Source organism: Musca vetustissima, unplaced genomic scaffold (assembly GCF_032173495.1).
Source record: "Musca vetustissima isolate MV318-11 ecotype Yass unplaced genomic scaffold, APGP_CSIRO_Mvet_v1 utg61267, whole genome shotgun sequence".
NCBI lineage: Eukaryota > Metazoa > Arthropoda > Insecta > Diptera > Muscidae > Musca > Musca vetustissima.
In genome coordinates, this window is record NW_026880003.1 from 16,757 (window position 1) to 41,930 (window position 25,174).

A 25,174-nucleotide genomic window follows, 5' to 3' on the forward strand; every position below is an offset into this window, starting at 1 on the left:
CGGCAAAGCATTTACTGAATGTGCGTTGGCAACACTTTTCCCCGCTTTTGTTTTGATTTTAATGTCTCGGATTACAGAGTGAATTAGTTTGACGCGAAACGGTCTTCGAGAGAGACACAATAAAAGAATATGTGTGTTATTTAAATGTCTGACAAACATATGCGGTACGCAATTGACAAAAACAGAAGAAATAAAAACAGCAAAACGAAATAAAGTGTTTGAATATTTTACACATAAAAACAAAAACCACAACGAAAGTAAAATGTATCAGTATGGGCAAATTGTGATAACAAATTAATTAAAGTGAAACGTCATCACCGGCAAACAAAAACCAGAAAATAAAACATAAGTGTCAATAATTAGGCGGTGATGGTCGTTACCTTGAGCGCTTTCATTTTTTAATTATTGTTATAATCCAAAAAATATATATGCAATTTTAATAATTCTCCAAAAGGAAAAAAAAAAATGTTACGTTATTATTCATTTAAAATTGTTTGCGTATCACCTCCCTTATTTTTTGATATCCACCATGTTGGCTACGCAGCTAATTTAATTGTTGATAATTTTTTTCTTTGCTCTTATCTTGAACAAATTAATATTCACTATTTATATTCGGATACAACAACAAAAGTCATTTATAAAAACAATTACGAACAACAAACCGCCGAGTTTATTTTCTGAAAAAAAATATTTTATTTTATCTCTTAAATTTTTTAAAAATTCAAAACAAAAAGAAACACTGAGACATCTTGACGTCTTACAAAAATGCAGTATTATAGTGTGTGTTGTTATTGTTAGTGTTCATTATTACTACGTATTTTATTTTTAAAAAATACTTTTATACCTTAAAAGTAGATTTTGTTTATGGTCCACCCAGTATAATTAACGAACTTTGTTGAAGTTCAATTACATTTCAATATTTTTAAATTTACAAATTAAAATATAATCCGGTATAAATGATGATTTACAGAAGTTAATTGTCATATGTAAAATTCCATGACACAATACACAGATAGTCGGATTCAATAAGATTGTGACAAACAGCTGTTTGATAGAAGGAAATTTGCTGTCAAAAAGGTTGTTATCTCCGAAAACAGTGCATTGAAAACTTAAGGAAGAAACACATAGGAGGACTTCAGGCTTGACATGTTAAGTTCGCTTTTTTATTGTAAAAGAATAACGGAGTACGGCATACAAAATCAAGTTTGAATCTGATATTCCTTTATAAATTGAAATTTCATACAAAGCCAACATAACAGGCCAGACCTGTCATGTTGTTAAATAGGTGGATTTTATTAGATAACGTAGTTGGGAAAAATAATTCCGACAAATAAATCTCAACCCGCCTATCAGCTGATATATTTCCACATGGGAAAATCATTAACTAGCGGTCACAAAATTTAATTTGCCTACTAAACTATTTAATTCACACTGTGATTCTCCTGTATAAAACGGAATGTGCATTATAACTTTTTACAGGGTTTAACGGCATGTAGATTATAGCTTATTACTATGTTAAACGGCATATACATTAGAACTTTTTACCGGGTTAACCTACTTTATGAGGATTTATTTGACGTATATGCAAAGGAATTGACAATTGAAACCCACTGGGTTAACGAAATCCGATTAAATGTAAACGTACTGTTAACCTACTTTATGAGGATTTATTTGACATATATTCAATGAAATTGACAATTTAAATCCACTGGGTTAAAGAAATACAGTACAATGTAAACGTACTATTATATATACCGAACAAACATAGGTCACACTTAATTACAGGCTGCAGGCTATGTTTCAAAGTTCTTTTTTACATTTTTATACACAATAGAAATATGAAACTGTCAATATACTTCCTATTTTGACATTTTGATAAAAAATGTAAATAAAAATGTTTATAGTTTTTCAATCAGAATTGTTTTTTATAGTGTTTGGTTAACCATTTAAATTGACCTTTATTACCCGATGTTTACATCAAAACTGTTTAAACAAAACCATTTCATGATGAAATTTTATTTCAATATTATGGCATTATCAGGTAAATGTCACAAAATATCAGGAACTTCATGTTATTATACTATGTATTTATATAGTAAATAAACTATGTCATTTATTTGACACATTTTTTCATGACATTTGACATTTTAATTTAACATTTTAACTTCGAGTTTTATTAAAACTTCTTTGATGTAAATATAGTCGGATTTTACTCTCTTGGCCGAGAACATTACTAAAATACAAATTACAAATCAACAGCTGATTTGTTCATCTAAATTGTCAAACAATTACAAAATAATTAGAATATTATTTACCTCTATCCGTAAAACTTTTTGCTATAAATCAGCTGATCGTATATGTGCTCTACCCATTTTTCCAATAAAAACGTTCTCAGTTAATAAAATTGAACTTGAAAACCCCTGAGTGTCTACTGTTTTAAGAATATTTTTGCAACAAAGAAATTATAGTTTTTGGTTAATATTTTTGATTTGTGTACAGATCTTTGAACAACAAATCTAATTATCTGAATACTCTGACCATCACACTTTCTCGTAACTGAATTAGGAATTAAAATTTCACGTACATTGTATGAAGAAATATGTACATAAAATATATCATGATAGGGCAATTATCATGCTCATGATATGTTTATATAGTTTATGACAATTGATACCACAAATTTGCAAATCGTTTATATATGGCACGGTTTAGTTATTTAATGTAAATAATATTTGTATACATTAAAGTTAAGTATCAATACATTTTCATTATGGTATTATAATAAAGGCTTAATTATCAATAAAAACAAGTAATAATATTTATTTCCGGCAAATGACAAACCTCAAAAAAATCAATTCAATAAACATATGACGACATCTATGAGAAAGCCACCTACTAATCCACAATGCACTCGTTACCACTTTTCATTACTAGGGCCCGTCTGCACGTCTCACCCAATATTACTCATAGCTCGATTTTCCTTCTCTTTTTTCTTTATCTTTTCGATAAAAATGGGAACATTTCTAATCAATTTTATTTTAAAATCCTTTGACAATGTAAATTGTGTTGTATGCCAAAATAAATAAACCGCCTGCAACACACCCTTCAAGGTCAATGATTTCTAAATAAAATTCAATACAACAAAATTGGAACAATAGATAATTTTTTTTAAAGAGGGCAATCTTTCAAGAACTCACATACACAAAAATTTCTGCACATCATCAGCTGTGACAGGCGTTCTTGCTGATAGCCACATATGGTGTCTAGTGTTTACTTTATCACTTAGCGCCGTTATACTTTATTGAATTAATTTATCTATCGATTTATATCGTATCATATGTCTGTATGTTTATATTTATTTTCTATATTAGCAATATTTGGCGACCAATATTAAAGCATCAAACAAATACAAGTGTTAGTTTTCGGTGCCTATGATTATTGCAAAGTTTATGGGTTGATTTGTTTCCACAATGACATATAAAAATGCTTTACATTTTTAATTGTTTGTATCATAATATGAAATTTTTTTTTTCACAGATTTTGAAATTTCTAATGTCAAATACTGTATTATTTTCAACTTTGGGTCTAGATTTTAGTTTATGCGGCATATTAATTGTCAATTTCATATTTAATATATTATCTTCTTCAAAAAATGAGAAAAAAAATTGCGGAAATTAAAATTGGCAAGTGTAAATCTTACAAAATAAAAAACAGCTGATTTTAAGAAATAAAATAAAATAAAGAAATAAATATATTTAATGTGCCCGAATGGAAATTAATAATACCCAACACTTTCCCCTAAATCAATTTCCCATTTTTTTAAATATACCAACACTTGACAGAGAGAGAGAGGGGAATATTTTTTCAAGCGAATTCTTTTCACTATTAAAACAAAAAAAAAAAAATACTTGAAGATTTATTTGCTCATGTTTTGACGCACATTAGATGTAGATAATATTCAGTTATCTCACATTATTTATCGCAGAGGCCTGAGCATATAATCTGCCCAGAATGGCGATATCATAAATTTAACAAAACACGAGATTCTCTTTTTTCTGTTTGTTTGTTGTTATAATAATATTTGATTAGTGTTTCTTCACATGTCAACTAAATTAATTGACACGATAATAAAGACGAACAAAGTATTGCACAATTAGGTTATACACTAAAAGAAATAGTATCGATAAATATTGATATAGATGTCTGGTATTCTTCTTCTTATTTTTTGTCTTCTTTTTCACCAAACAATAGACAAGCATAATTCAATAGTTTGAATATCCCTCGTGAGCATCAAATAAAGTGGAGTACACATTATCGTATAAACCGTAAATAAAATTACGGAAGTTATTGACCACAAAACTTATCAAATTAATCTATAATGTTTATATTGCCTCGGCTACACGCGCCTTATCAATCCCCTTTTATTTATATTAAACTATATTTACCGGCCAGACAAATAAATCTAATGTTCATCATCATGTTGTCTACATCATATGAAGTTATCTCGCAATTTATTCGTTAAACAATAACAACAAATTTTGCACATATGTGTTAATCACAAATGTCAATAAAAAAGAAATAATTTTATTGACCGTTGTGAATATGACGTTCATGGCTTTTCGGGTCTTAATCTATTGGCCTGAGATATCACCACGACAATGTGAAGGTGTGGAATCTAATGTTTACACAAAATAAAACAAGACAAATCAGTAGCAGTGGCTCAGCTGTTTGTCTTCATTGTCAAATAAACAGATAAAGACACATACTATTATTAAATATTAAATTTAAAAAGGTCTAAAGCGTGTGAGGGCCTTTTTTAATAAAGACAACAAATTGGGATTATTTTTAGAACACATAAATCTTAATACTTTAAATGCTATTAAAATAGGCGTTTTATGAATAATGCTTCTTTTATTTGACAATGAAACTGAAAATGTTATTGGGAAAGTATCCTCTTTAAACAAGACAATTCATAAACAAATTTTCTGAATAATTTGTGTAAAACGTCATTTACATTAGAACTTTTTACCGGGTTGACCTACTTTATGAGATTTCTTTGAAAAGTATACAATGGAATGGAAAATTGAAACCCACTGGGTTAACGAAATCCGGTACAATATAAACGTACTATAATAATTGTATAATTTTTACCCATAAAAAATAAAGGGAGAAAAAGAAACAGGGAATGAAATTGCGAAACATCTAACTGTGTAAACGGGTACTAATGTTATATGGTGTTTACATCTACATCATCCAATTTAACCAAGCATCCAACATAAAACTTTACGGCTTCATATACCATACGTATGAAGGAAATAAAGAGCATAATTGTGAATTTCAATTTCCACTCTTCAATTTTACTGGCATCTTAACTACGTCACAAAAGAATGGTAGATATCATCTGCACATATTAACAATTGTTTTCATTCTTTTTTATTTTTCTGTATTTTTATGATTTAATAAAAAACACCAAATACTTAACAACGAAGAGGTTCTGACGTAAATTCAAGATACATTGTGTGTGTATGTAGATAAATACAAAATCTTAATGTATTTATGTAATATTGTTCTCCGATTTTTTGACAAATTATTAACAGGCAATTGCTTCCCAAATTTCAAACAATCAACAAATTTATGGCGCAGATGATTGTTATTATAATTGTTCGATTTATTGTTATTATCATCAACGTCATCATCATTATTGACAAAGATGTGAAAGAAAGAAGTACAAACTAAACATAAGTCGAATTGGTAACAGATGCAAAAATATATGCCGACAGTATAAAAAACTAAAATTCCGCCCGCAATTTATACATATTTAAGGAAATCTATAATAAAAATTAAACACTTTTACTAAACACGTTTGATGTAAACATAATTTGGTAATTGATTAAGAAATGGTACTTATGTCAATTCCATAGCATATGTCAAATAAATCCTCATAGTCACTAAAAAATTCTAAAGCGGTGTACACACTATCACTTTTGAATGACACTATTACCCTAATTTTCTCAGCAGGCAACAACTAAAAAATTCATGTTTGTTGGACAGTCAGTAATCCATTAGAAAGTTGCCACTCAAATGTGATAGTGTGTACACCGCTTTAGAGCTTTTTATTGTCAATTCCATTGTATAAATGCAAATAAATCGACATAAAGGTAACAAAAAAAAATAAAAATAGTAGTACGTTTACATTGTAAGGAATTTGGATAACCAAGTAGGTTTAAATTGTCAATTTCTTTGTTTAAAAAACCTCATAAATTATTTTAAATAAAATCACCCAGGTTTATCTATTTTATTTATTTGACGTATGCAAGGAAGAAAGGATTATTCCAATATATTAGATATATTTTGAGGGGATATAAATACCAATCAGCTGATATTTGTTTAGGTATACAGAAGGTCTATTAATAAGGTCATACAGGCAGACCAGCTGGATATCAGCTGCTTCTAAAGTTTGCTATCAAAATCCATTATTTTGAGTTGACGTAAACAAAGTCAAAATTGTTGACATTAGATTTAAGAATTAACAGCTGACTTTTGCTATTAACATATATTAATTTTATTACTTTTGGTATAAACAAAGTCTTTATTTACTTAAAGGGAAGTAGACACTATTATTTTGGACGGTCAATTTTTTATCGATTACTGACTATACAACAACAGGTTCTATTAATAAGGTAACACAGGAAGATCAGCTGTTTCTCAAGTTTGCTTAATTCAAGCCATTTTCTTCTACAAATGTATTTTATTTTGCCAAACTAATAAAACAGCTGATTTATTCGGTTTGCATATGAGTTTCAGACAACATTTTTCATAGGTCATTCAGAGAGACCAGCTGGATATCAGCTATGTTACCTATCAAGTTTGCTGTCAAAATCCATTATTGTGAAAACATAAACAAACTTTTTTGACATAAAACAGCTGACTTTTGTTAGCTGGGTGGCCTAATTAGTACATCTTGGTTTAGCAAAATATTGTGTAATATTAGTAAATATAAAAATGTCTGCATTTCTAAATATATTTCAAAAACAACTTGTGCTAAATTTGAAATTAATATTTCTCAAATATTTGCTATTTAATTAACTTCAATTAACACCTTAATTTCTAGTATAGTTTTTTTTTGTCTTTTGTCAAATATAATATTTGGCAAACATTAATCATTTGTGTCTACAAATTTTAGTCATTTGTCAAATATTAATTATTAAAATGATGATTTCATAAGATATACATTAAAATTATTATTTAACTGCAGTAAATATATTTATGGTGATCAATAAAGAGTTTTTTTATAATTTTATTTCCCTTTTAATTGCAATAATATTAAAATTTTGATCACGTACTACTTTGTGGATATTCCTGAAAGAAAGAAAACTATAAATAGATACTTCCAGAAAACTACACACATGGGCACACAATGGATGGATATTTCATTTTATCTACCTTTCCTACATATTTATCACTGTAAACAAACTTGTCCTGTCTTATTGTTGACTTGTTTTTTTATTGTTATTATTTAGTTCTATCGGAAGAAGAGGAAAAAGAACAGAGTAGTGGGTATGGTTTTCATAAGTTCTGTTTGCAATTCACGTGATCGAAATAATAATTAAACCATTCATTCAATGAGACAACAGAGAGACTATGCCGGGCATATGCCGGTATACAACTACCGCAGAACCCGTGACAACGCCAGACATTAAATTATTCATTTTGTTCCTTTGTTATTCTAGTATATTTTTATAACACAAGTATACGCAAGGTGAAGAGAGAGGGGAATTGCTACTTGAAGATCTGAAAACTTTATTGATTTTAATTATGATATGAACATAATGAATACAAAACACACACACACACTATATCTGCATTAATAGGAATTTTAATTATTTCTAAAATTAATTTCTGAAACAAACTAGATATTTTGTTTTTACTATATAACAATTTATTATTTTTTATAGATAATAAATAACAAATGAACTGTCACCGTTAAAATGTCATAAAGAGGGCAATTAAACATCACCACTAAGAACTTCTTTAAGTGATACTTATAACAAAAGTGCTAATAAATCAAATTTAACCATAAATGTATATAACCTTGAATGTTTAACTTAAACTAACTGAAAAACAAAAGCATACTTGTATACTTTTTTGTGTGAAAGTGAATTGTTTATTTACACTGGACAATAAAACAAAAAGTGAATTGTCAACGAAAATGAATAATTTTGTTACGACAACACAGCAATTTTGGTAAGAACGCAGCAATATAAAGAAAAAGTGAAACAAATATAAATACAATTTTAAATTAAAAACATAAACAACATAAACTATGTTTACACCAATAGAAATGTATATAAATCAAATAAGTTATTTTCATAAAACACGTTTGATGTAAACATAGTCTTATTGTAAGAGTTGGAAGCTATCATTTTGTATCAGGATAGGTTTTCTATGTTTCTTATAACAAATACATGTTATTGGACAACAATGATCAATTTCCAAATAAGTATCACAATGTACTTCTTTAGGCAGGGTATGGCTAACAGCTGATTACAATTCCAATAATCAAAATCAAGGCCTATTAATAAGGCCATCCAAGGAGACCTGCTGGATATCAGCTGCTTCTTAAGTTTGCTGTCAAAATCCATTATTGTGAATTGATTTTCATTATGAAAACGTAAAAAAGCAAATGTTTGCCATTATACTTGAGCCTGCTGGGTGACCACATTTAAGATCTTGATCAAAATCAACACAACAACTTGTTGCGAACATTTTTTATATCAAACGGACCTAGACACGCAGAGCTGATTTTTCTTATACACCTCAGTATATACTGCCTTCAATTACTATGCATGGAGCTAAGTAAATTGTGATTGAAACCATGCGGTTAAAATAGAAATTATTTTGACAGCTCGTCGAAGGATCAGCTGATTTTCCAGATTAAACATATAATGAAATGCACGTTTATGCCAAACGTGTTATTTTTTTTAAAGAAACGACCAATCTTTGCACATTATAGTTCCGTTCCTGAACCTGCTAAATTTACAAAATTTTCAACTTTTTATTCGAAACCCGTTCCTCAACTCACAAATCTAGTAAAACTTTAACCAAGTTTAAGAGAACACAAAACAATAAGACGTTCTCTTTCTAAACTTTTTACTCAAAAAATGTGTCCAAGTAAAATTATAATCAGGAATGCTGATTCGCTGTTATGTTGATTTTGAAGTATTGCCACCTAATATATTACTAGATTTCCGTTCCCGAACTTTTCAAATTATTTGGTACTCTTAGAGCGAGTTTGACATTTTTCCCTTTTACTAGCTTTACTATTAAAAAAGTACTGGAACAGAGCATATGCCTGAAATAAATATTGCCTTAATGCTACATTTACACAAGACGTGTTTTACTTTAAACCATAATTTAACATTTAAATTTTCAGATTCATTTCATATAGGTTTAAAAAACGTTCCATTCAAATGTATGTCCTTAATAAAGCGATTTTAGACAATACCTTCTAAATCAACCCGATTTGTAAATCAAAGGAACTAAATACTGTCAGCTGATATAGTCAGTCAGCTGATATTTGTTTACTTAAAGCTACACATTTCTGATTCCACGTAGCTGGCCGATATTTTCAAAATGTGAAATTTTAATTTAAAAGTAAAAAACATTTCATATTTTGGTACTTTTAGGAAAAGATATACATTTGTTGGTACAAAAACTGTGTTGTTTTTGAAATTATTTTCATAATGAACAGGATTTTGACCGCATATTTTAGGAATTATTACTTAAAATATAGAAATGCGGCTTCTTAAAACTGCATTTACCTTAGAACTTCTAACCAATCTATAAGGATTTTGTTGAAATTTATGTAATGAATAAAAGGAATAAAACCGGTACAATGTAAACGTAATATAAGTTAACTTGGAATTTTAACGAAATATCAGAATCAGAAATGTCAGCCATTTTTGGGTGGACAAATATAGAAGACTTTTATTAATAATTTATGCAGAACATTACAATTTGTGGTTCCAATTCTTCAAAATGAGGTTTTGGAAACCTATAACATAACAATGAGGTTCAATTCCACCTGCAGATAGCCAAATAACAATATGCCATATTCGAATCTTTAACGGCATATAAATTAGAAGTTTTTACCGGGTTAATCTACTTTATGAGGATTTATTTGACTAACATGCAAAGGAATTGACAATTGAAACCCACTGGGTTAACGAAATCCGGTTAAATGTAAACGTACTATTAGTATACAACATGAGTATAACATATTGTCACCTCCTAACAAGTTCGCCCAATTGTTTCTGAAGTATGAACATAATTATTTTTTATTTCTAACTGCAAGAGGTTGTCGATGGGACATTTGTCACGTACACCATTCTGGCCTTCAACGGATATGTCATATTAAAAAAGGCAACATTGTTTCTGAAACCCACAACACTACCGATCAACAATAATTGTTTGTTCTTTGTCTCTTATTTAAAAGAAGATATTAGGTTTTTGTTTTCTCGTTCATCTCAATTGTTCTTTTCAGAGGCGATTTATGTGTCTATTTCGTGATCTTGAATAGTTATCGCATTGAAGAAGGTGTGCGTTCTGATCAGGGATGGTCAGTGTGACGAATTTTTAGGTTTTCGACTGTCAAAAAGGTGTAAACGTCGAAAACGTCATATACCTGTATAAAATGTAATAAATGTAGTAAACGTCATTTATTTGAATATTATTACCATATACAGTTATTTTCATGAATATATATTATTTTTACATATATCTGACTATTCCTTACTATAACTGATAAAAAAATTCTTAACATTTTGGAAAAGAAAATATTGAAATTTTATACGGATTTAAGTAAAGCATACGTAATTTCCAAATTGATTAAGGGAAATAGCTATTTTGTCAAAAACCTAAAGGTTTTGGTTAGGTTTCCGACGTTTCTGACGTATGTATTATACGTCGGAAATGTATGTAATTTACGTCACTGTTTCTGACGGACCATCTCTGGTTCTGATTTCCATTTCATACAAAAACAAGGTCAGTTGTTGGCAATATGAGGCAGGATTTCCTGAATCTTGAAGATTTTAAAAAACTTATATTATATATTGTTGTTAATGAATCTTCATCATATTCGTTTCGAATGGGTAATAAAGGCAATTTTTCACAAAATTTCGAAAATTTTAAAACATATTCACACCAAGAAGATTTGTAATTCATTACCTTTCAACTTCTTGACCTTGCGCAATACAGAAATTGTTGAACAATCAAAATATGTGTAGTATTCCGAGGTATTGTTTTATTCTGGGTATATATAAATTAGATAGTTCTGTTTTATTTTAGTTTATTACATTTTTTTATTTTAAGTTTTTTTTTATTTTTTTATGATTTTTTTATTTCAATTGTTTTGTTTTATTAAATTACATAGGTCACGTAGGGCTAGTCAAGATGTATCGCTTATGTCACGCAGTTTTGACAATTTATCAATTCCAGTACGCCGGTAAGTACCACACACAACAAACAATACACGTACACACATACACTTAAGCTTTAATTTAAGTCACACACACACAATGAAAACACATTAAATCTAATAAAAATAAATCTAATGTTTTATCTAGTTTAACGCAAAATTGGCATGTGTGTTATTTTTTATTATGTAAATATATATTTATATTTATGATATGTCTATGTATAAATGTTTGTAAATATGTATGTACATGTTTTGTGTGCATGAACCTTTTGCATGTATTTTAATATATATTTTTTGTTAATTTATTTAGCTACAGCAAATAAAAAAATTTAAATTTTAATTAAGAACATTTTTTATAATATATGTATATAAATACATATAATTTTTTTATTGTAAAACACAAAGTGGAAATAACCAATGAAATAAATGCGTATAACTTCGTTGGGGTGAATCAACCGGTAAACAGATCTATGTGATTGTGAACTTTATATTAACTTGACTTTAGAAAATGTACAATTAAAAAAACGAGGATTTAAGGGAAAACATTTTTAAAAAGAGAATTAAGTCACTGGTTTTTGTAAGTAATTTTCATAGAAACATTACTTCAATTAAAAAACCAACTATGATTTAATTAATTGTTTAATACATTCGAATATATGATTGCAAAGCTTGATTGAAGTTAGGGGAAAGAACAGTAGCAATGGAGTTGTGTATCATGGCAATATTTTTTTCATATGATTAAAATTAATTTAAAAAAAATCTGTTATGTTTTTTTTTTGATGTTATAAGGATTGCATGATAAAAACCAAACTTAAAAGAAGTCGGTCATGAAAATTTCACTTTGCGATTTCCACCATGATTTAAAGTCGACATCGACTTCCAATACAAAACGTTTAAAAGTCGACTTACGTATGCCTATTATGGCGTTGCCACCTACATTAAAAGTTAAGCATATAACCTTTAAAACGGCATATACATTATAACTTTTTACCGCTTTAACCTACTTTATATGCAAAGGAATTGACAATTGAAACCCACTGGGTTAACGAAATCTGGTTAAATGTAAACGAACTATAACTTTGGAAGTGGGGTAAGTTAAAAAGTCGTCTTACGTATCCCTATTATGGTGTTACCATTTCCATTAAATGCTAATCGTATAACCATGGCACAATAAATAGATAGCCCATTTAGCGCAGCCACGATGCAATAATGAGCTGATGTATCAAAACAAAAACCTTTGTTTTTGTCTCGAACATCTGTCAAAATTTTCCTTTTAATATTTCACATGGTTGGCAACATTGCACATCGAATTCAAGTAGAAATTACGCTCTTTCACAGATAATAAAGACATCAGCTGCTCTAAATGGACTATCTATTCATTGTGCCATGAGCGCAGCTAATGACTTGATTAACTGTCAAAATGAGTAATTTCTACTTGAATTCGATGTGCACTGTTGCCAACCATGTGAAATATTATATGAAAAAATTTGACAGATGGTCCAGACAAAAACAAAGGTTTTTTTGCATTATGCTTATAACCTTTAACTTTGGAAGTGGGGTAATTTTACTTCTTCGCTCATATACTTATCTGTCTTGGGAGAGAACGGTTGTTCCAAAAGCCGAGCTTAATAAAGATTTGCAGGCGCGTAGGTCTTTTGCGCTGTTCTTCCAATTTGAAAGACCATATTCGGCAATGTTGTCTTCCACTTGATCTTTCCTTCTAACTCGCGACCTTCCCATTCTGCGTGAACCATCAGGTGGTTTGCTTTTATATGCCTTTTGAGATGACTATGTCGATGTCGTAGAATAGATGATACAGCTCATGGCTCATTCGGCAGCAATAAGTACTTGCTTGCGCAAGTACCCATTTGCTCATATATTTCACATTATTTCACAAAGTATATGAAATAAAGTTCAGGATTGTTTATATGAATGAAATTTGTGAATTGAGACAAGTTTATTTTATATTTTGATGAAACATTAACTAAAAAAACACACACACAATACAAAATATTGTAGGACAATGTAATCTGTATAGAAAATATTTCAGAAAATATATAAGGGTAAAATTCATCCCACGTTCAAAATTATGTTCTAAAATTTCACTTCACAAGTTTAATGTTAAATGTAATCCACTCGCTTTCTAAAGTAAATACTATAGAGCACACGTCAAATAAAATCGACTGTATTTATGAAGAGGATTTACTATACTTATATGATATAGAGTTGACATCAAGATTAATTAATAAGGTCTCCCAGCAAGCCAAAGTCAGCTGTTTTTTTCTCGAGTCTAATGTAAAAAATGTTGACGTTGTTTAAGTTTTCTTAATGGACGTCAATAGATTTTGACAGAAAACTTGAGAGGCGGCTGATAAATTAAAAGCAGAATTTTGTATTGCAGTTCAATCAAACCATTCACTGAATGGAGCGTGCGAACTAGGCGCTTTCATTGCAGTAATAAGGAGATGAAATAAATTGACAAATTATAGACTTCCTTTACTATTACGCTACCTATTGAACTGAAATAAAAAGTAGAAAAACAATTGGTCTGTTCCCGTACTGCAAGAATCTACTATTTTTTACTACGATAACAAATTTTCCTTTATGTTATCGAAGAAAATAGTAAAATCTAGAAGTACGGGAACATACCAAATATTATCGACTATAGAACACTAAAATATATTACAACTACAAGAACAAGAAACAAGAAAACTATCATCTGTCCACTATCTGCTTAATACAATGCTAAAAATATAAATAAAAAACAAAGAAGTACATTTTTGTAAAAAATTTTAAACTTCCTTATGTCAAATAGACTTCAATGAAGTTATCTATCCATCCCTGACATATATTAACAAATGTAACAATTATAAACTGTTCATTATTAGATAGCATTGGGTTTAATTGCCGATAACAAAGAACATCAAAAAATTATGACTTGTCAAACATGTGATTGACAACACAAGTGGACACTTGGGATTTTTATTTATTAAATGCGATTTAATGAGTGCAATTTTGCGTACTATATTAACAGGTACAAAATAAAACAAAATATGTTCCCCAAAGATTTGATCATCGATATATTCATATATATTAGGATCAAATATTTGGTCTGTACAAAATGTAGATAGCTTTTAAATGTAAGATGAAAATATGAAATATTTAGCATTTTAAATTTAAAATCCAAGGGCCAAAGCAAAGTTGGTGTCAAAGAGTGATTTGGCGTGCGTCATGGCTCGCGTTTTTTGACATTTGTTTGTTTATTTACAATTACGAAGTTATCTTCAAAATTAGTTGGAAAGTTATAAACAATTTTTAAATGACAAATATTTAGTAATATTCGAGGATGAATGTGAAACATGTGAAACAGAACATTTCTACTTTGGCCTTAATGAATTTATAACTTCAGAAGTTAAAGCTACGTTTACATGTCATCTCCTTAATCATGATTATATGAATAAAACATCCAAATTATAGCTGAACTTTCAATTAGGAAAACTTGAGTCTGTCATATACATTACGGCATAAAGCCATATTATTCTGCTTTACCCATTTCCTTTTGTCTTTGTCTAAAAAAACACTGGAGCATTGCAATTACATTGAATACAAAAAGTGTCATTCAAGTTCGCCACATAAATAAAAACTTATTGAAATCTTATCGATGATCTAAAGATGCGGAATGATAAGAAAACATAAAAGGACAATGCATCAATTGAACAAACAAACGACAACACTTGACCAGAAGTACCACTTTAGACTACTGTTCGCAAATGGTCAGCAACATTTTTACATTGCCACGACTTTTTTAGTAGTCTGGTTAGAATAATGCAGCAGTAGATAAAATTTGCGTTTGTTTCAATAAATAAATATTATAATAAAAATGTAATACAAATATTAAATATAATACAAGCGTTACCATTTTGGTACTTTTTGGGAGGAGTGATGCATTTTTTGGTGCAAAAGCGGACTAGTGTTTGAAGGTTTCTCAAACACTAGTCCGCAGGGTTTGAGCAAATCGAGATAAGGAGTGGATTTAATTTTGTAGGGTAAATCGAGGTAAATTAACTAGAATTATCAATTAAACCTAGATATAGTGTGAACGTGCCTTAACAGTAGATTCTTAAAAAGCTGTGTACACACAATTAGTTTTGAATGACAATTATTAAGAATGATATATCATAAGATTTTATAAGATGTCATTTCTCGAGTTAAATGTCAAAAATTTAAACGTTATTTTTGACTTCATAATGTGAAGTCTATTTACAATAATGACAGCAATCTTGAGAAGCACCTATTCACAATAATGACAGCAAACTTGAGAAGCATCTGATTTTCCCTGGGTGACCTTAAGGCCTTGATACACGAGCCATCAGTGTCATATGTATTGTCAAATTGTACATATGTGAATACTGTACATGTCGTGTGGCCCATTTTGACATACATAAATAATGTCGTATGTAGAGAAAAACTGACAGCACATAGGACAATATGGGCTCGTGCAACAACAACTTTATTAATGGGTCATGATATTTACGGCTTCTAAGTTTAAATTTTCAATTCCATTGAATATATGTCAAATAAATCCTCATAAAGTAGGTTAACCCGGTAAAAAGCTCTAATGTAAATGCCGTATAAGTGTGAACTCTCATTCACAATAATTCATTTTTGGCAACAAAATTAAGCTTATTCAGCCGATTCTGTTTGATTTGCATACAACTCAATTGCAGTTTATTAATAATTTTAATTACAAATAGGAATTACAATATGAAGTCGAAAAATATAGTAAAAACTAACAGAATATTGCTGCAAGGGAATACATCAAAAGAATATAAAGATGGATTAATAAAGGTACGTAGAACAGAACAGCTTTTGGTGCAGTGATCTCCCAAAAAATTGCGATCTAAAACAAATAACAACATTATTATGAAAGAAAATCGACGAATTTTTTTCGTAGATTTATCGAACAATACAATACTACAATATAATACTACTGCATTAAGTTTTACGATAATTGTGTAAATAGGGTATTTTTTTTTGTAAATATTTTTGACATGACAAATCTTTACATCAGCTGTTTGTTGAACATAAAATCTACCACGAAGAAAGCGAAATAAAGAGCAAGCGAAAGTCAATTGCCCTTTCTCAAGTCTATCGTCAAAAATGTGGACTTTGTTTACGTTTTCATAATAGAAGTCAATTCACAATAATATATTTTGACGTCAAACTTGAGAGGCAGCTGATCTCCCTTGATGAACTTATTAATCGGCCTTGAGTTAGATATAGTGACCTCATTTTCCGACCAAACACAAATATGTTTACGAAATCGGTATGCAAGGACTTTTTCGATTTTTATTTTTTTCTGAAATAAGGGCATTCACATAAAACCAAATGTATATGATGTTTATATCTATTAAGTATTAAAACGTAAAACAATTGTAATTCCTTACAAATTGTGATGTGTTGTATTATTTTGTGTCCCAAACATACATCAGTAGATTAAAGGTGGTTCACATTGAAATATTTGGCAAAAGTAAACATAATCTACAACGATGTCAATATGACGCATACATAATATGCCTATATTTATACATACATACATACATATAAACATATTATGTTAACAAAAAAAATTGTGGTTTAATTTCATTTAAGTTTTGTTGTTGTTTTTTGTTTTTATTTTCACAAACAACAATTAAATTGCAATTAAATGTTCCAATTCCATAAAAAGAAAACTAAATCAAATCTACATAAAAATGTTAATGAAACAACGCACAATGTAACATAAATGACATCTCTAGTTCTATACTTGGTTATTTCCACTTGTTTTGAGAAAATGATCTTTTTTATTGTATCTCTGAAAAATTGTGTAAAAAAACCAACAGATTTTATCAATAATTTTGTTGTAAATAATTTGTTTTATTGATGAAATCTGTCATATTTGATCACATATATAAATTATTAATATTTATATTTATGTGTGTGTTTTTTTTCTATTTTTTTAGGAGTAAATCACGCAGTGTTGATCACGGCCTTGCGGCGCCATTCGATTTAGATTCGTTGCGTTCAAAAGTGGAAGGGCGCTTCGAAAGTGTTGACAGATTATCAAGTGAGTATGATTAAATTGAATTGAATTATAAGTAGTTATTGAAAGTGACTACTGTCACAAGTTTACTAGTTATAAGCTGTAATGGTTTGTATTGAAATGATAATTAACACGTATTTTAAATGGGCGGAAGCAGTTGAATTTATGGGAAATTTGTAATAGAACTTGGCACTTATAATAGTTAAAATAATTCATGCTTCTATTTTTCTGGGCAAAATATATATAAGTCTTGATTTTCATTACGCAATTTTAATTGGCCCAATTTTGTGTTTTGTAAGTGAAAAAGCTGATGGGAATGGTAACCCTTCACCTCTCTCGCCCACAAACTGACAATTTAGGCAAATAAAATTGCCTAATGTAATTCTGTATAATTTCCAAAAAAAGTAAAGCATGTCAAATATTTTATGGACAATTTGAGAATACACATTTGTTTCACAACATATAACTCTTTTCTTTTGCTGCAAGACCGGCATAAATAAAAAAATGATTTTGCGGAAAATGCGTTTTAAGTTTTCAGTTTACTCACACGACACAAGCAACAGAGGAAATTCTACAGCTTCTCACTCATGGCCCAAAAAAAGGTTGTCCGATAAGCCAGACGATTTCAACCGATCTGTCAAAATGTTTTCAATTTTGACTTAATCGGATGAAAACGTTAACAAAAATCTGACAGTATGGGAGATTTTCAACCAAAAATGGCCAATAATATTCGGTACCTACACGACGAAGTTGCCGATTTTGCAACGAATGAACGATATGTGCTCTATTCCACATCCTGCAAGAATCTTTCATTTTCCGAATTTGTATACCAAATTTTAATTTGCTTTGCCACAAGCTGTCTTCTTGTAGAGAAACATGTTTCTTGTACTCCATGGGTTAATGCTGTATTTTTTATATATTACATTTGTAGAGCATACTTTGAGGCGCATACATTTAATGGGGGGAAACACTCATCCATGAGTGAAATATAAACTGCACACATATCTTTTCAAATTGAAATTTGAGAAGTGTGAACCTGTGAGTGTTTCTCTATCTTTGAGTACTACGTTTTTTATAGATAAAAAAAAACCTAAAAAAATACCTCCCTCACAACAAAATATTTAATGTACGGACACACGTCGCAATAAAACTGAAACATATTTATAATACTAATATTATCACACCCAAAAAATAAATTCGATTTAATTGAAAATTGATTAAAAAATACAAATGGAGGTTAAAAATTCCTAAAAAACTATAGTTCAGTTTGGAAATAATCATCAATTAATTTGATCAACATCTAAATACGGTTATAGACTATAGCTATAGACTATAGCTTTTATAGTGTTAATGTACTAAATTCTAGCTGTAAAGACTAGGTTAAAATTATATAAAGACAATCAGCTGATATTTGTTTACGCGAAATAAACATCTTTAATTCCACTTAGTTGGCAAGTGTTTTTTTTTTTTTTTTTTTTTATTTTTATTTTTTGTAATTCTAATAGCAATTTATCTATATATGATGAAAAATGTAGTTTTTAAATATTCTAATATGCATTGTGATTTTTTTTAAATTTTCTGTTCCCACAGACAAGCTAATTATTAGCTTCGTGGAATTTCAAATGAAATGTAAACTTTATAAATGATCTCAAATAAATAATAAATAAAAATATTATACATTTTTTTGGTAGACAACAATATTTTTGTCACAATGCATAAAATATTTTAAAATAAAATGCTTCACCTATTAGAATTACAAAAACTATGTGATCAACTACGCGGAATTAAAAATGCTTATTAGAGTAACTTTTAAAAGTAGGTAGTGGTTTGCTTGTGATAAACTTAAATTTGTTGCACTCTTGGGTAACAATGAATGCAAAAAATATATGGGTTAATGTTTTGGAATAGCCCCCATTTAAGGGTACCGGCCCATTTGCGGTATTTTGAAGGTCCTTGCTTCATTATCCAACCGAAGCACCTGTAATTTCGCATATCGAGTTTTCAGAGGATAGAATACCTCCTCGCATATTAAATTCACCCTTGTTTTGAACTCTTCCTCATGAAAAGGTCCCACTTTTTATAGTGGTCCACATTACACGACATTGAATATTTTTATTATAAAATAATTATCTTCAAAAATGAATAAAAATTAAAAATCACCGATTGTAATTACAGCTAAACGTGTACTCTTGTTAAAGAAAACAAGAAAACCACATAATTTTTTTTATATTCGACAAAAACAAAGTGTTCAACTTTTTTTGCAAAAACGTTCGACCATTGTGCGAAAAAAATGCCCAAATCACACATTTAAAATCAGAGCTACATTTTCTACTAATAAATTTTTAACATTGCAATTATTTATTAAAAACCAAGTTTGATGTTTGTTTTCACTAATTAGGAAATCATTTATCAAGGCGGCATTGACATATTTCAAGCATAGACTAATGAAAATATTGACGACGAAATGCTCTCACCAGTCCTCTCTGAATTGAGTCTGCTGAATGCGCTACTCAATTTTAAATGCTGATTTCCTTATATGTTTGAACTTTTTAATTTGGAATGCCACTAAATATAGTTAGTTTTAAGCAAAAACTATATCCTCAGATAAAAACATTAAAGAAAAATAGGCCATTTTCCCCAAAAAACGTCTTAAACAATTTTTGAGTTTTTTATTTTGAGTCACTTGACTGCGCATTTTTTGAGTATTTCGTCGTCTATATCTTCATTAGTCTATGATTTCAAGCATTTTCTTAGATATGGGGGTGGTCCACATTAGACACATAGTCCACATTACCCGAAGTTACTCTATACATCAGCTGATTGTCTTTATAAGATTTTAATACTAGTATAAATAGCTAGGATTTAGTACCTAGATTTAAAAGGCGACGTATTTTATAGCTGTCTATATATCAAACATGTTTCATGATAAATCATAATATAATTTGTCATAAATAAATGTACATTCACATATACGATTACAATTCGATTATATTAACGAAATTCTGAATTAAGATTAAGGTATCCCAGCTATTACATTTATGTGGAATATTACATGGCACAATAAAAAGGTAGTCCATTTAACGCAGCTGATGATTAACTGTTAAAGTGCGTAGTTTCTACTTGGATTCGATGTGTAATGTTGCCAACCATGTGAAATATTCTAAGGAAAGATTTGAAAGATATTTCTAACTTCTTAAAAAAGTTCCAACTTTTGATGGTATCTACAGAAAGACGTATTTCTTTTAAAACAAAGCCTCAATAAACCAGACTTCACTAATCCGGATTATCCGGTAACCAAACCATTTACATTATCACAAAAATTATAAAAATTTAAATCCATTTAAAAGCCTTTATAATCCGGAAAATTTAGTAATTCAAATTTTACTGTATTGCATTTTATTAGTACTGCGATTTAGATCAGGGTTTAAAATAAATTGAAAATTAGATTATAATTTGTAAAATAGTAAATCTCTATAAATGTATTATGATTTTAAGTACATTTACATAAACGATTTTAAATCCACTCGATTAACGAAATACACACTCAATGTTTTCACACACATTTCATCATGATCTAAATGTCAATCAGCTGTTCTTTGTTAGTATACATACAAAATTATCAATTTGCGCCAAAAATATTTGTTTGCAATGTGAAAAAGATAAGAAAAATTGTGACAATAAAATTATAAACAATTAAGCAATTCCATTAAAAATTATTGAATTTAAAAATAAACAACTTGTGAAGACAGTTGCAAATTTTGTTTCATTGTAAGAGAGATGTATTTTTTTCGTACAAAAACTGTGTTGCATTGCATTAGTATCGTGACTTCTTTCAAGATTAAAAAAAATCCCTGCCGCAAGATGATTTAAATTTGTAAGAGTAGTTGATCTCCTAAATAAATGTATGATTGTTAGAAATAAGTTAATATTTATAAGTTATTTTGAATGTAAATCAAATCGTGTGAACAAATTTATTTTAATATATTTGGTCTGTTCCCGTACTGCAAGAATCTACTACTTTTTACTACGATAACAAATTTTCCTTTATGTTATCGAAGAAAATACTAAAATCTAGTAGATTCTTGCAGTACGGGAACAGACCAATTGTAATTGTTTCTTGGAAAATTCGGTATTATTAAGAAAATTATGGCCCGATTCCTTTGGACTTTATTATATATAAATCCAGTTTAAGACAAATAAACGTTTGGTGTGAATATAGTAGTATACTCAGCTCGCATTCACATCAGATCCGTTTTATAAAGCATTTCATTTACATTGTCAATGCCATTGATTAACCCTGAAATGTGAATATTTGCTTCCATTTTTCTATATGTGTTTCTATAACATTTCGAAGCATACACCTTTCCATACGTTTCAGAAGATATGTACAATTTTCAAATGTGAAAATTATAAATTCTAGACATTTATTTGACTTTTATATGTACACAGAAAAGGACAATTTAAACGACAATTCAATGATGATTTATCATAAAACATGTTCGGTATAAATGTTCCCTTAAACGGGCTTTGAAGATATTCAAAACTAAATATTTTGTTTCATATATTTGATATTATTTTTAATAACTGATAGATGCATGAATACTATTTTAGCACACTCTTTATGTAAACAAAAGTCAGCTGATGAAAAATATCAGTATTTTAAGTTCGTAAATAATTACGTGAACTTGAACAATGTCGACAAGTGTTTTGACTCTCAAATAGTTTTTCTAACGACTGCTACCGTCGTTCAGCAATAAATGTTATCATTTTTCTTTTTTTATAGAGTACAAAAAAAAACAAAGCTAAAAGCGTGCAACCACATACATCCACATTTCTTGCTGATTTTATCATGTTCACACCGGAACTAAAATTGAAATAAAATTAATTATTTAAAACAAATACATCCCACGTGTTCTTTCATTTAAGTAGAAATATATTCGATATAAATAAATATATGGTGGTTTATATATAACACTATAAATAACAAATAACTACCCACGTGTAAATGTAATGTAAGAACAATTTGTTAAATTAAATCTTATCTTATCACGAGACTTTAAAGCTGCAGACAAACGCTGCAAATGATAGCAACAAATCAATTTATAATCAATCATTTCTATATTTTTATTCGGGAATGCAATGTAAAAGCGCATTAAAAAGTGAACGGGGAAAATAATTTTGAAAGCAAAGTGTGTGTGTGTGTGTGTAAAAACTCAAAATTTATAGAAATTTTAAATTAAAAAATACAACTCTTGTATACATTTTAAGCGTAATTCAATACTCAAATTATGACAGTGTCCGCTTACCAAAACGACATTCTTACTAATAAAGAGTGGAGGAATGCTTATTAGAACTGAACAGAAAAAAATATTTACAACTATCCCAATCAGAATGCAAATGTCAGCAGAAATATGCAAACAAACAAAAATAAAAACCGCAGCAACAACAACAAATACCATCTCAAATTCTGAGAGAATGTGTTGATATCGTGATATGAGTGCCGGCTTGCTGGAACGTAACCTATCAGGAGGGCAGCCGCATATTCGCTAGCACAATACAACAAATCGACAATTAATCAGTTTGAACGCGCTCTTTCGTTCGTTTACAATGTCGTTGGGACTGTGTCGCGTTTTGTTTATATTTTTGTTTGTTTTAAAGATCGCTGCTGTCAATTAGTCATTGTTGGCAATTGTGTGTTGTAAACTGGCTACATAGATCAATTTGTATTTTGATGAGATTTGTACCGGAAAGTGGTGTCACTCTCCTCGATGCACTTGTTTTTTATTTGATGAACATAACATAATCGTATTTATTAGCCACCGTGGAATTTTTACATACCGTCTGTGGGAATTGTGAATTGTTTATGCAGTGTTTTTTTTTTTGTCTTAGGCAGTGTTTACATTGAATATGTTTAATAACAGATGTGTCATTTAAGTGTCAAATTCATTGAAAGCATATCAAAACATTTCATTTATTTAGCTGTCAGTGTTCCAGTTAACAATTGTTTCTAATTGAATCGTTAAAGTGCACCCAAATGTTGTCTGCGGTCTCTCAGATAATTTAAAAAAGCTGCCAGCTGATGTTAAAAGCAGGTTTACATATAACTCTTGTTCATGATTAAAGACCGAATCAGTGTTTATTTTCTTAATCTCGCTGAATTAGCCATTATTTACCAAATAAATATAAATCATACTGCGGGAGGGTTTATTTTGAATCATGAGGTGCAATGCAGTTTTGGTGCGAAAAAATAAATTTCTTTCGCAATGAAGCAAAATTTGCAACTGTTTATACATGTTGTTTGTTTTTATATTCAATAGTTGCCAAAAGTATAAAAGCGCAAAAAAAAACAAACAAAGTGTGTGTAGAAATTTAAAGTATTAATGGGGACCACATAAGATGACTCCAGGCATTGTTGACATTGTTTAATGTAAAAGATTAAAATAGAACAGTTTTTCAAAATCGATCAATTGTCGTATGTGATTCCCCCTTTAATCTGCTTATATGAACATTTTCTTTAACGAAGATGGGATTGTATCTAGGGATATGCATTTTCCAAAATTTTTCATGACTTTCCTACGTCATAATCTGACCTACCAATATTTCTAGATTAAATTACTTGCAAACACTCTTAGACATTAGCAGTCTTTGTTATATCATATTCGTGTTCTGTAATATTTTTATTAGTATATTTCGTTGATCTCTGTAACTAGTGTTCAATAGTGATATTTTACTTTCCAACGATCACGACATTGTGGAATTGATATGATTTATATCAGCGTTGAATGTCATTAATATTACTATTTCGACTCTTATTTAAAATAAAAATTGCGTACATGATATAAATTTGTATGATAAATCATGGTGAATTCAGCCTTATTAAGAAAATAAACCCTGGTTCAGTTTTTAATCATGATTAAATGTTATATCTAATTCCGCTTTATGTTGTGTGAATAACATTTTGTTAATGTTTTGTTCAATGTCATAGTCTTTAATGGACCTATATGGCGAAGATTTTTAAAGAAATGTTTCAGAAGTATTTATGGACCAATAGAGCGTGAAATTAAAAAAAAAAATATGGACCTATAAAACGTAGAATGTTGATGAAATGTTTCAGAAGAATTTAAAAATTACTTGCTTTTAATCATGAAAATATTAAAAAATATAACTTTGTAGGACCTACTTCAGTCGCTCTTTTCAATGAATCGTTCATTTGAACTAGTCCGTTCGTGAACTGTACTACTCTAGTACTCAAAACAAACATCAGCTAAATCATGGCACATTGAAAGTGGGTAATTCCTACTTGAATTCGATGTGCAGTGTTGCCAACCATGTGAAATATTATATGGAAAATTTTTAGCGATATAAAAACAAAGATACATCACCTTATTATTGTCATTAAATTAACTGTCAAAGTGGGTAATTTCTACTTGAATTCGATGTGCAGTATTGCCAACCATGTGAAATATTATATGGAAAATTTTGACAGATGGTCGGGATAAAAACAAATGTCTTTGTTTTGATACATCACCTTATTATAGCATCATGAGCAAAATGTTATTTAGATTATAATCAAGGCCTATTAATAAGGTCATCAAGGGAGATCAGCTGGATATCAG

The 25,174-nt window shown here is 29.3% G+C and overlaps 1 protein-coding gene across 2 annotated transcripts in view; it reads left to right on the forward strand.

The window, feature by feature from the left end:
* Positions 1 to 25,174, forward strand: part of LOC133325253 (TLD domain-containing protein 2) — a 98,540-nt gene that overhangs the window by 12,410 nt on the left and 60,956 nt on the right. Inside the window, exons 3-4 of one of the 2 annotated variants that reach the window (XM_061534035.1) lie at positions 11,432 to 11,503; positions 17,479 to 17,582. In XM_061534035.1, coding sequence (XP_061390019.1) covers positions 11,432 to 11,503; positions 17,479 to 17,582 — 176 coding nt within the window. The remainder of the gene's footprint in view (positions 1 to 11,431; positions 11,504 to 17,478; positions 17,583 to 25,174) is intronic. The other variant, XM_061534042.1, reaches the window with a different exon arrangement.